At 32.9% G+C, this 14,446-nt stretch overlaps 1 protein-coding gene across 1 annotated transcript; it reads left to right on the forward strand.

Moving 5' to 3' along the window:
• Positions 1–6,427: 6,427 nt before the first annotated feature.
• LOC110114205 (protein SRC2) lies at positions 6,428–7,793 on the forward strand. Its single transcript, XM_020846999.2, has one exon. It carries the CDS (start codon positions 6,571–6,573, stop codon positions 7,528–7,530), a length of 960 nt encoding a protein of 319 aa, XP_020702658.1. The 5' UTR covers positions 6,428–6,570; the 3' UTR covers positions 7,531–7,793.
• Positions 7,794–14,446: the final 6,653 nt, after the last annotated feature.

Here is a 14,446-nt window from a genome sequence, read left to right on the forward strand (position 1 = left end):
TAACAGTATGACTATAAGTTGAGTTTAATGGTTTCATATCAAGTTTAGAAAATAAATATATATTTTAAAAGAATGTAATTTTATTTATAATTTAAGTTGATATTTTTAATTTATTTATTTTTTATTTTATTATAATATACAGAAGAATGATTACTATATTAATTCAAAATAATTAATTTGGTAAATTAATATGTGATTTTAATAAAATATCAAATTAAGAAATAATATTTAAATGATATTTTTAATTGCCTTTATGAACAACTGTATTATAAATTAAATTTTTAAATTGAAGTTTTCTAATTCAATATCATATCAATAATCAAAATTAAATCTTATTTTAATATCAAAATTATTATTTTAATATTAAAATATATTTAGATAGTTTATTAGTTATAAAAGAAAAGACTCTACAAAATGATTATTTATATTAAAAAATATAATAAGCTATACTTAAAGAAAAATCTTGATGTGTCCAATTTATGAGAGAAAAATTTTTTTTTAAGTATAATGTTGTGCTACCCACTAAGAGAATAAAAAAAATTATTAATGAGTTAACAATGAAAGCCTACCAATAATATGCCATTTTAAGATCCCACTCTCTCCCTTTCTATATATATCTCTCTTTTAAGGCAAGCACAATAATTCTTTTAGGCCTTTAAGTTGGGCAATATATAATCTTTTCTTTTTTAAGAATAGTTATATGGTTGTAGATGTCACACATATTTAATCATTACATTTAATCTCCTTTTAATCATCTTCACCATGATGTGACATTTTTCTTTCTTGATATTATGAATGTGACAACTTAATAATGCGCAATGCATTACTAGTCATAATATTAATTATATGTCCTTCATGTTAGACATCAATTCATATTTATCACTATCGTTCATTATTTGACGTCTGCCTAGAATTCTCTAGTTATGCCTGGAGTATTTTTGGTGTCTAATTTGTCACCAAAGTTTTAGCAGCTGCTCCTAGGTTTAAGTCATAGGATGTACGATTTAAATAAAATTTCATTACTAATTAATTAATTTGGAATTCTCAAATTGTGCCTATATTTGGACCTTAAGGCTTGGCTTAAAAGTGTCTTTAAGGCCACCTTTAACTGACCTGTATTTTTTTGGTTGTATCTAGGTGGAAAGCATATGTTTTGGTTAGAAATCTCCTTTAAATTTTACTTTATTTTGCAAACTTTCTTGATTATGCTTAAGATGAAATATGAAGACGTATATGCTTAAAAATACACCTAAGGCAAGCTTTTTTTTTTTTTCATTTGGCTTTTTTGGATGTACCTAAAGTGATGCCCTAAGATTTGTGGCTATGATTAGGATTAGTTAACTTAAACTTCTAAGAGTAACCATAGTCCTGAAATTTGATGTACGTAAATAAGGTATTGAAGGCCCTACTCAAAGTAACCCTAATCCTACCAATGAATTTGAGCTAAAGTAATGAACCCAACATGTATGACTTTGCACTAGCATAACATTAGATGATGAAAAGAGCTAGTGTCTTTAATTACATGGCAACGAAGAGGTCCCCTGGAATCATAGATGGTGACCACTTAAGAAATTTGATTGGACTGCATAGTCATTCATTTTAGAGAAGTAAGGGAAGCTATGTCGTTCGAACCTGAATGAATGGAATGTTAACTAAAGGTAAAGAGATACTCGCCCTCTAGGGCGAGGTAAAAAGGCAAGGCATCCACCATAAGGGGATTCCCCATTGTGAGTCAAATTTAAGCAATGAAATCTTTGGACTTAGACAATCAAATGGACTTAGAAAATAATTTTATAAATCATTTAAGATAACCTCGCCCATGCAATCTTCTAACATGCACTCTAGGGCTTCATTGTCACTATGTGTAAACAAACACATATATATATAAATTACGTACAACATTGGGATATTATAATAGAGCTTAAAAATATTCTAATAAAATGATGTATAATAAATTTACATTCCCCAAATGGTTCTAAAGCAAGTGTATATAGATTTAATGGTGTTATTTACTAGTACTCCATAATGTAGATGCTGAGAAGGTCTAGATTAAAGTTAAATGGTATATGTAGGCACTAACTATAATCTATAGATGTAGGTGATGGCTGGTGGACATCATCATGATGGTTGGGAAGATATCAATAAGTCAACTAGAATGTCATCATCTTATAGTTAGTTGGTAATGTCGTATTATGGGTGAAGACATGTTGTCCTCATGTGGTTCACATAGATATTGTCCCAAAGTCAATAGACACATCTTGTAGTAGATGATGACTACTTGGAAGAGACTTTGACAATGTACGATGAGTAGGGATAATTTTTATTATTTTTAAAAAGGATATTCTCACTATTTATTTTATTAAAATGCACTATATTATGAGTAATTACTAGTTTTAATTAACACGGGGGATCACAAGTTTAATAAATATTATATTTTGATGTGACAAATTAGATAAGATGAGTTTACAAAGAACGCAAAACTCCAAAATGGCGCGGTGATGCTCCAATCGAACGCCATTTTAGGTGTTTTTGAGAAGGTAACGATCGCCCTCCTTTCACGCGTTTTTCCGGTTGAGAGCAAAAAATGGCGTGAGTGAACAGTGCGACGCCAATATTGACGTCGCACTGTTCATCCGCGATCAAATGACGTAAAAAATGGCCATCGGTTAGAGTAAAACAAGAACGGCAAACAAGTGTTTGCCGTTCGGTTGGAGATGCCCTCATGTGGTTCACATAGATTTTGTCCCAAAGTCAATAGACTCATCTTGTGACACATCTTGTAGTAGATGGTGACTACTCGGAAAAAACTTTGACAATGTACGATGAGTATGGATAATTTTTATTATTTCTAAAAAGGATATTCTCACTATTTATTCTATTAAAATGCACTATATTATGAGTAATTACTAGTTTTAATTAACACGGGGGATCACATGTTTAATAAATATTATATTTTGATGTGACAAATTAGATATGATGAGTTTACAAAGAAGACATAATAATAAAAAAGATATAACAAAAATGAAATTCTTACATTGGAAACTAGGGGAGTCGATATTGGACACGACACGAAAATTTGACTCCAACCCGACACGAAAATTTTGAGTCTGGGGTCAACCCGAACCCGAACGGTTCGGGTCAACCCAAACTCGAACGGGTCGAGTTTGGGTTCGAGTTTTTGACCCGTTTAAAAAATTGGGTCGTGTTCTGGTTGACTTGGAAATCCAAAATCAACCTGTTTTGACCTGGTAAGGCATGTGATCGCGTCAGTCTTCAGCCATCCACGTCAGTGAGTCGTGTATGCACCTAGTCACTATGCATTCACGTTAGGCCGTCTGCATCAAGTTGCCAGCATGGCCCACGCGTCATCCAGGCCATAGCGTCAGGCTATATGCGGCGATGCACTCGCGTTCGTTGCCGCAGTACGGAACCGACCCCTCTGCCTCCGGCAGACCGCAAATAGCAGTCGGAGTCCGAGGTCGCATTCCCTGCCGGCTTGTTGTTTCCATCGCTAACACTGCCTCACCTCTCTATCTCGCGTCCAACACTCCAAACCTTCTGGCTCCGACAGACCATGAATCGCACTGCAAAACCACGTCCAACCCTTTGGCAGATTGCAAACCGTCCCACGATCCATTGACAGTGTCAGGTCGGGTTGACCCGAACCCGAAGCGGGTTAAGTTCGGGTCCCAAAAATCGACCCGTTTGTAAAAACGGGTCGGGTTCGGGTTGACCCGAACAGTGCTAAGCCAGTTTCGAGTTCGACCTTAACCCGACGCGTGACCCAAAATTGACACCCTATTGAAAACTAGACTAATTGTTAATGCATCAAATTATAATGAAGATTGCTTCCACAATCAATCATTCTTCATAGTTGCAATGTTCCTTTCTTAAAAGTTTGTCCAATGGTCATGTCACTTACAATCAAGAAATCATTTATTTAGGTGGATGAAAATATAATAAGAATAAAAGACTAGCAAAAAAAACTTCTTTCAATAATTAAGTGATTAATGTTAGGAGAGACTCCATATTTATATGAATAAAATAGAGAGATCAAAATACACAAATATATCTCCAAATATAAACCTAGCACTATTATTTTCATACATATCATTACCATTGTGCTTACCTTCCTTATCAAATATACCAATCATTATCATTCTAAAAATTTGAAATTTCTTCATGGGCTTTGATTTAAAAAATAACAGATCGAAATCTTATCGGCCCACATCCTCAAAATACATCCTACATCATCTTTTCTATCTTTAAAGAATTTGACAAGCCCCCAAGTACAAAAGGGAGATGTTAAGAAAAAAGTCATAGCCCACTAAGTAATTCATAATCCATATGAAAGAATAGATCTCCCAATCAAAAAAAAAATAATTTATGGGACCTACCTTAACTTAGTGAGCCCAGTTTTTATGGAGATTCTCATTCTTACATTGTGATTCATGATTATTAATAGGCATTACATGGAATTTGTGTGTTTTTAATCAATTATAGGGATAAAGATGAGATGATTTTGCTCATTTAGATGTCAAATCAAGTTTGATTGAGTATATATTTGGGTTTTATATGTAATATACTTATATTTAGTGGATCTCATTTTGATAATAGCATAAATATGCTCACTTCTTCTTTGATATTAAATTATCTTCTCATAGTAATCCACTTAGCACTTAGGATTATTCTCCAAGTAAGAGGTTGTGATGAATGGCAAAATCTAAAATTATCCTATCGAGAAAGAGATCGAGATGAATAGCTAGCAAATATTGAATTATACTCTTGCATAAGAGATTGTGATGAATTGTTAAAATATATACTAATAAATCTTGAATCATAAAAAGGACTTGGCATATTCCTATCTGATTTGGTACATGTTTCATCTCTATATAAATAACCACTATAATACACCATTAGGGTGAAAAATGTGATAAGAAATAAAATTTCAAAATTTAGATTACTAGTAAGTTTTAAATGAGGGCTATTATATTTGAGCCATTTTGAGGGTCAATATGGTTGAAATTGGAAAAACTTTCCTCTAGAAAGTTGTAGATCTCATCTAACTTATAAAAATAAAATACTTACATAGAAAATGTCGGTTAAAAATGGCAGAGTCTTGGCCAATATAATTAGAGCAATTCTAAACATTTTATTGGACAGTTCATGTTGATTCTCTTGACCAAATAATATTTTATAGGCATTTAAATGATTTAATGATATATAATTGGGCAATATTGTGCTCGTTGAATCTATCTCTTCATGATATGTTGTAACCATGTAAGATTCAAAGATCATCTAATTAATTTTTAAGTGCTTGCTAAATGATTATTTGGACTCTGATCAAGATAATTTTGATGCCAGTATATTCGTCTCATTAAAATGTTATTTCAACTATAAGTTTAGTGACAATAAAGGCCAATGATCCTAAATTAGACCCATTTTTTTTTTTAATTCAAACACCTGCATCGTGAATCATGCTTGATTGGATAAATTTTTTGGTAACATATTTATATCAACTATTGAGTTTATGGTTGTCATTGCTTCATCCATCACATGTTTTTTCATGAATGATTCATTTGAATACAATTAGATCAAGATAACTCAGACGATAAGTATTTTACTAGTTTTTGAGAACTTAACTTTTCGTTGCTACAAAGTGTTTCCCTTCAACCTCATGTATGTTAGAATCACTAACAAGCATGCCATGACTTACATATTTGATGTTCTCATTCAATAATATATTTTTTTTCTTTTTTTTTTAATTTTTTTGTTTTTATTTTTTTATTTTAATTTTACATTCAACAATATGTTGAGTACTATATAATGATTAGTCGTCAATAATAGGATTCGAGATGACAATTATTTGAATTTGTAGATAAACTCTGAATATTTGACAAAAACATTAGAGGAATGTATCTTTGAGGGTTTTGCATGAATCAAATGATCACACGCAAAACTTTATGTATAATTTTTGTCCTGAAAAATGATCTCGAAATGACAATTAAAACTTGGTTGAAAGTAGCTTTAAGAGAAACAAAAAATATAAGCTGAAAACCCAAATAAAAACACTTTCAGATTTTGTTTAACATACAATTTAAGTAAGATTTAATAGAAAAGTTAAGATAATCCAATTAAGCATTTTTAAAGCTTCAAAAACCTTGTTTGCTACAATCCTCTTATTATTTTCTAAAGCAACTCTTTAGTACAAAAATATTTATACTAGAAAGTTGATTTAAAAAACAATTAAAAAAATATTCCAAATAAAACTTAAATTTATTATTTAACACATTTAAGATATTTGGAGCTATAGTGTTTTATTTATCATCAATAATTTTTAAAATTTTAATCGTGAAAAATAAAATTTAAAATTTTTATAATATTCACAAAAATCTTCTTTATATTCAAAGCCCTCACGGTATAAATTCAACCAAACGAGCTCCTTGGTGGCGACGCAACGACTGCTTTTTTCCTTTCCCCGTTTATCCAATTTCATATATCTATTAGTTCTGCAATCTCCTTCCTCCGCGACCCGAAACCTAGACGCACTTACGACCGGAATCAGCTTCCATGGCTTCTACCCGTCCCACCTCACCGGCAACGAGGCCTCTTGAAATCGAGATCACCGTCGTCTCGGCAAAGCACCTGAAGAACGTTAATTGGCGCCACGGTGATCTTAAACCCTATGCTGTCGCCTACATCGACCCTGAGCGTCGATCTGCCACCAAGTCCGATGACGCTGGATCCACGCGTCCCGTATGGAACGAGCGCCTTGTTCTCCCACTTCCCTCTCCCCTCCACCATGACTCGCCTCTCATCCTAACCTTAGACATTTTTCACTCCAAGCCCTCGGAAACTCCCAAACCCCTCGTCGGAACAGCGAGGTCACCGCTGAACGACCTTATGGATCTTGAAGATCCTTCTGGAACCCCTACTCCGATTCTCACGCTCGGACTTCAGCGCCCTTCCGGCCGAATCCAAGGCAAAATCCGCATCAAGCTGGCCATTCGTGAGCGACCCTACGCGCCGGAGCCTAATTATTCAATGCCTCCTCCTAATATTGGTTACTATTACTCTGCCCCTCCTCCACCCCATCGTGACTACCGCTCCTTTACTTCTCCTTCTCCATACAACCACCCTATCCCGCCGCCTCCCTCCCAGTATCCTTATAATAACTACTCCGATCCGTACTCTGGGTACTACTCGTCTGCTTCGGGGTACTACTCTGCCCCTCCTGCTCCGGCGGCAGCTGCTCCGCCGGCTAGGCCGCCTTACTACGATAGGGCATCTGGCTATGGGCTAGGTCCTTCCGCTCCACTGGACTACTCGTCCGCGACACCTTATGAACAGAAGCAGAAGGGGCCCAACATGGGATTTGGGGCTGGATTAGCAGTTGGTGCTGTGGCGGGGTCGTTGGCTGGACTGGCGCTGGAAGAAGGGCTGAAGCATGAGGAAGGAAAGATTGCAGAAAGGGTCGAGGGTGATCTGGCTACGAGGGAGGATTACAATGATTATCGTGCTGACTATTGAGAATATGCCTGCTCTTTTTCACGATGTTAAAGATGGTTGAAGTTCGTAGGTTAAGGAGGTAAGGATGAATAAAATTGTTCGAGTTCGCATGAAAATGTTCAAATCCAAGTCTAATATGTAAATAGCCCTATGTTGCCGACTTGATTTTTATGCTATTGTTGTATGGATCTTGCATTGCGTTCTCTTGTTGTGCAAAATTTTATATATCTAAGATGGTGGTTTGTCTTAGTAATATATGCATTCTCTTGGGAAGTTCTCTTGGATTCTGTGTTTTGATACGTGTATGCCGCTTGATCTATTTAAGATTTTGTGCAACTTATGCCATTCTCTTTTAATTGTTATTCTTTATTAGAATAACAATGCCCGCCAATTCATATGGCCAGTTGAAAGTTGAAATAAGCTGCTGTTTAAGAAATGTATTAAAAATTTAGCATGATGCCAAAAAGGACTAGATTGCTACGTTGCTTGGCTTTTGTTGAGCTTGATAAGATGCATTACATGCAAAAACTAATGAAAGATGTTTTCAACATGCGTTTTTTTTTTAATTGCAATCAGAATCAATTTGCATCAAGTCTATCCACCGCATTACCAATTCATTTGCATTTAGCTTTTTTCCCATTAAGTCTGATAATATGATTTTAATTTGTGAGAACTCATTTCAATGTAGGTCTAATATAGTTAATTCTAACATCATAACATAATTTGGTTTCTTTTCTCATTTCATTGGAAAACGGCTCTAAAGTAATGCCCATCTAGATTTCAATGCCAGAATTTATGACAATAATATTTGAAAGGGAAATCAAATTTGTTTGTTAGTACGATGGCACAAAAGATGCTGGAAGGAGGAATTTCGGAGGAACAACAGTGCATGATTTGAGCATCACCATGATTATGTGTGAAAACTGTGAAGTATCATACTTTAATAGGCTAAGTGACGTGTGCTCATAAAAGAGCAGATAACTGTTGATCTTGAAAATAATAATGGTATGAAAGTGATCATTTTGGAAATGCAAGATGATAGTTGCTTTCCTTCTGTTTTCTCTGTGGCCTTTATCCTACTTATAAATATCATGCTATGATATTGCAATCATCATCTGATAAGTTGCGCATGAATAATCTTATGAGCAAAGAATGTTTTAGACCTCTGATGTAGAACCAAATGCAAGGAGCTTCTCTAGAAAATTAAAAGTGAACTGTCTGAACCGTTGATCGATGACCTCATCAACCTCTGTATCTTTTAATAGCCAATGATTAGTGATATCTTTCCAAGTTATTAACATTTTTGTTAAGTTCTAACTAGACTTGATTATTGGATGAATTGGGCCTACTGGATTTCATTTGTTTTTGGTATGCCCTGGGCTGATTAAAGGCCCACCTAAACTTGTTTAATTGAAGGAACATATTTTACATATATAAACATAATATGTTGAACATATGAATTTTAATGATAAATGATCTATTACTCTCTATTGTTCTCATCTCTAAGCACATATCTGGTCTAATTAGGGCTTGCTTAGGTTCACCCATAGGGATTAACTTGAATGGTCTTGCCCAATAGAACCCGGTTGGTACATAGAGCCCCAACAAATGATTTGGTTGAATTGTGTACATAAAAAAATCTATGCTTTGTAATATTTCTATGTAGAATGCAAAATAAAATTGCATAATTGATTATATTTTCTCTTTATTATTTGATTCTTTTTACCCTCACCACTTTCAATGAAATAGTTTGGTTTTAAAATGGTTTCCTTGACCTCTTGCTTTTGTTATATTGGGAAAATTTTGAGTTGCTGCGAGATAGCTTAGACTTTGTGAACACTATCTCTTGGCATTTATACTTGAATCAATATCTTATCTTTGGAAAGTTGCGGCATTTGTGATGAATCGAAAAACCTCTTAAATGGTTTTGTTTGGGCCTTCATGGAATAATGGTGGTATGTGTGAACTTGTTTCATTTTCTCTTGAATCCTCTCTTATAAGCAAGCATTTGTGCTTAAGTGTTTTTTGTTTTGTTTTAATTATTGATATATTTTTCTCATCTTTATTGTTGTTCTTGATACCCCCCTATGTGTGATTTCCTTTGTCGATCTTAATTCCCTATTATTGTTTTTGGAATGTTTAGATAGGGTATTAGTTTTATTCTGTCTTTTTGTAGAACTTTTGGGTATGCTACCTTTTGTTTATTTCTTTTCTTTAATAAGAATTCTCATATTATTTATGCTTTGTTGGTGCATTTTTTACTTTTCATTGTACATGCTCAAATCACCCATGTCTATCTTCACTATGACAGTATCTTATTCTTAATAAGTTCTACACACCGTCCAATTGATATAACAGTTTCTTACTCATGTCGTTTATTTTATTAGACATCCATTTTAGTATTATAATTTGTTTTACACTTAATTATTGATTAATTTTTTTCCCTAAACACTTGAAATCATACCGAACAAACGTTACAATTGCTAACTTATGAATTTTATTTATTTATTCTCATCTTTATGATATTCTTTTATCATTTAGTATTAAAAAATATTTGTTCCCTTTTAACAATACACATTTTAATTTTGAAGTTATGTGCTCATTTATGTCTACATTCTTTTGTCTAATAAAATTATGATATTTAAACTTATCATACGTAGATATCATTTGACGTTTACCAATATTGTCTGTTAATTCCCAATTTGATATCCACTAGAGTTGCATATTTTGCTCTTAGTTTTTGTTTCACTAACCCTAAATTCCATCTCCAAATAATTTCACAGTTATTCTAATTTTTCATTTATGTTGGAAGTGGGCTCACTTATCTTAATTAAATTAACTACAAATATCATAGTTTGAGGAATCTCATTTTTTATCCTTTTTAGGAACAATTTGCTTATCAAATAAAAAGAAGCTACTATTCACTATTGATTTTTTATGTAATCTTACTATCATTGGAAACTTTTTTGTCCATTCCATAGCTACTTATGCTTGTCATTATACCATTATAAGCATCTTTAGTAAATTCAGTATACTTCTAGCACACATATTTTCTCTTTAATGCTGACCATATTCTTGTGGTGGTACTTAATTATGTCTTTCTAATATTAACGAAAATCATATCAAGATCTATTGACTGATATGTATGGTTTTCATAAATTACCTCAACCATCATAGAAAATCCATATGACATAAAATCAATTTTGTTTAAAGCTACTAGAGCACTTAGTTGGGCATTGCGAAAATGTGAGGCCGCCTGGTTTGCTCGGGAGTGGGTGTCATTGCTATGAAATGCCTTGGAGAGTTGATTGAACATATGAGTGCTAATATTTGAAATGGTGTGGATGATTTAATTTTTGATGGTGATCACTTGACGTGGGATGATGTGAAAATAACATAAAAATTTGGAGAAACAAACATGTACCTTTAGAAATAGGTTGATCAAATGCAGGTGTAAGAATTCATGTTCTATAGTAGTAAGTCTTGAAGATGAGAGAATGGGCTGAAAAAGGCACAAAGAGATGGAATTAGTAATATAGAGGAGAGGATAGATGACAGCAAAGACGCAGTTGATAATAATGAAGGTTAGAAGCTTAAGTTATTTAATTGCAGTTGCTTTAAATAGTTAATTTAGTAGCATTATTTCAATGAAATTTAAAATTCATTATTGTGCACAACATAATTTAATGTGTTACATATTACACTCTTTATAATTAATTCTCATTGTTAAAATAAATTTATAAGTTATATAAAAATTTCTCTTTCAGTGCCTTGCTTTGCTTGAGTGATTGTTTATGGTGGTTCTAGGGGCTTGATGTTTTGGGAAGTCATGTCACCTTGAGTTTGACTTGTGCTTTGAAAACACTATATAATCAGAATTAATGCTTTGTTATTGATGTGATTTTTCTAAACTAGTAGTATGTTACCTTGGCATAAGTTTGTTGTGTGATAAAATAATTAGTTCTTCAATAATTATCATAATATTGATACTCTCTTTTGATCTTAAATATTATTATCAAAATGTTTGTTTTTCTATCATAATCATCCTCTTAATCTTTAAGATTTTATTTAAAAGTATTTTTAAAACAATCATTTACCAATCAATTTAATATATCCCAATACTCCCCTAGTCTAATTATTCATTTCATTTGGTTTAAAACATAAACAAATCAATTCAATATGGCTTAGATCTCTTCAAATCTCAGCAGGCATTACAAACCTTTAAATTGGCTCCTATGGATTCCAACAGAGGACTACTCGTAGATCAATGCACTCATTGCATCAATGGAAGGTGGATCAGGCAAGTATAATCCATGGTTTTTCCTCTAAATGAACATTGGATTTAATAGAGTTTATTTTAATTATGTGGGATTGTGGAATCTCAAAAGAGTAATCTCTTAAGGTTAATTATATCCCAGAAGTATTTGAGAAAACTCTCAATGAAGGAATCTGCTTGTGCTCAATATGGGTAATGAAGCTTTAGATCTTAGTTCTCATTAAATTTGGTGAGTGACTGTAGGGAACCTTTGAGCTTTCTAGACCATAAGCATTAGTTTGGCTAAATAAGGACGACAAGGCCATGTTAGAGGGAGGAGATTCTCTCATTTTGCAAGCACCAGATGATAGATATGGTGTTATTAGAATAACCAAGGTTGTCAGTCATTGAGTTGCAAGAAGTTAGACCTCATAACTAAAAGATAGTTGTGAAGAATTGGGTGCTAAAAATACAATTTAACTGAAAGGTTTAGGAGAGCAGTCTCGATTAAGTCCAATGGTTCAATTGTTTTGTCTCATTAGAGCCCTTATTCACTTTATCGAAGGTGGTATTCGACCTAACTGTGTAAACAAGTAGAGCCAAAATGAGGTACCCTGGCTTGAGCTTGATTGATGAATCAAGTTTTAGCTTAGTTTTATAAGTTATAGTCAACTAAGCCAGCTCATTTGTTATGAAAAAGAGAATGATTTTGATTTAAACAATTATTATAATAAAGAAATCACTTGATATATAGAGGTGTGATATGATTTTAAATATTTTTAATAACTTTATACTTAAAATCTTAAATTATAATATATTCTAAGTTACTTTATATTAATATTTTTTAAACGAGACGGCTCACAACATAATAATTCAAGTCAGGTTGGCTTAAGCTTGACTCTTTTTTTATTGAGCTCACTTCATGAACCATTTATCAAGCTGAGCTCGAGCTGGTTTAGAGTCGACTTGACTTAGTTACACCTATAAATTGTTTTACATTGACTATGATGAACTTTATATGTAACTATTGATTGTCATCAAGGGGACATCATAGGCTTGTGAGGTACATAATAGTTGGCAACCAATAAGTTGTGTCATTCAAGGGGACCTCATAGAAATAGGAGGGTATGACAACAAAAAACTAATTCTATTGCGAAAAATGAGAATTATAGTTTATAATCATAGGAGGGAGAAGCCTAGACAGGACTCAACACTACCTTGATAGTAAGTACCTTACCTAACAAGAGGAAACCTAGGCTCCAACGATTGATAGTGGAGAGAAAGGAGTCTTCCATATTGTAGAAGACACCCACACATGAGAATTACAACTTGGTCAAATAAGGAACAAGAAGCTTGATATTAATGGACTTATATCTTACCTGAGTCAAGAATGCCACTAACCCTTCTAATCACATTTGAAAAGTGAGGTCAGGAAGTCTTAGATGGATATGTGGAATGCAGACACATTGAGTAGCATGAGAATAAAATCCTAATAAGCTTAGGGCATTGCTCTAAGTAATTTGGAAATATTCAAATAATGATGATGATGTTAAAATACTAACAATGATTTATATAATTTTCTTAAAGTAATTGCATGAAATAGTGCATGCAATGCTTTTTTTTTAATGGTGATATTTATTTATTTTATAATGCATGAAATTATGCATGATATATCACATACATGATGAAATTATGACAACTAGTTTTTATATTTTAGATAAATATTTTCCTTGATTTATTTAATATTAAAATAGTATTAAATGGAAAAGGAGATTTATTTCAAAAATATATAATTTTGGAATGTATGATAGTTGATGATGCATGCAAGAATTTTCAAGTTATAATACCTTTTTTTTTGCATGACATGTAATGCAAATGATTACAACATACTAAATAAGTTATATACTTAATTACTGCCATTTTCATAATTTGTTTAATACTAAATTTAACACGAAATAAATCAAGAAGGCCAACTTTAATCATAAAATATTAAGTATGCATGAAATGTTATGTGTATGATGAAAATATGTTAATTGTTTAATCTAATTAAATATATAATTTTCATAATTAATTCAATGCTAAAGCAACATTAAGCAAATTAAAGAAAGCTAGAAAATTTATTTTACATAAAAGTAATAATGCATAGCATATAAAATTTATTTTACATAAAAGTAATAATGCATAGCATATAAAATTTATTTTAACAAAGAAAAATATATATTTTCCATTGCAAGAGGTGACATAGTCATCGGTGACGAAGCAATTATTTTGTTTTAATCTATAGGAGAAAACATATAATACATGAGAGGGTTCTAGGGCTTTGGTTGTGCCTAAGTTTTCTTAGACTTGGCACTAACCTAAAAGTTCTACGTCCTAAAGGGATGCTAGGAGGTTTAAGCTATAGTAGACGAGAATCAATGCTTGTTAGATTCTGAAGTTGAGGCTCCAATGAGCTTGATTTTTGCGTCTTATTCCAACTCCAAATCACTCTTCCATGCTCTTTTGAAGCTCCTCTGGGTTGAGGTGGAATGGAATGGATGCTATGACTCTCTTCCTTCTTGGTTTGAACAAAGGGAAGGGAAGAAGGCCAATCTGACTCTTAATGGCGCTTGGGGTCATAAGTTGGGGCTTATGGGTGTCCAACCACTTGGCACAATGTTAAATAAGGCAATATGTGATTGG

Source organism: Dendrobium catenatum, unplaced genomic scaffold, assembly GCF_001605985.2.
Source record: "Dendrobium catenatum unplaced genomic scaffold, ASM160598v2 fragScaff_scaffold_716, whole genome shotgun sequence".
NCBI lineage: Eukaryota > Viridiplantae > Streptophyta > Magnoliopsida > Asparagales > Orchidaceae > Dendrobium > Dendrobium catenatum.

Coding starts and splice junctions, on each gene's coding strand:
- LOC110114205 (XM_020846999.2), top strand. CDS start 6,571: ATGGCTTCTACCCGTCCCACCTCACCGGCAACGAGGCCTCTTGAAATC.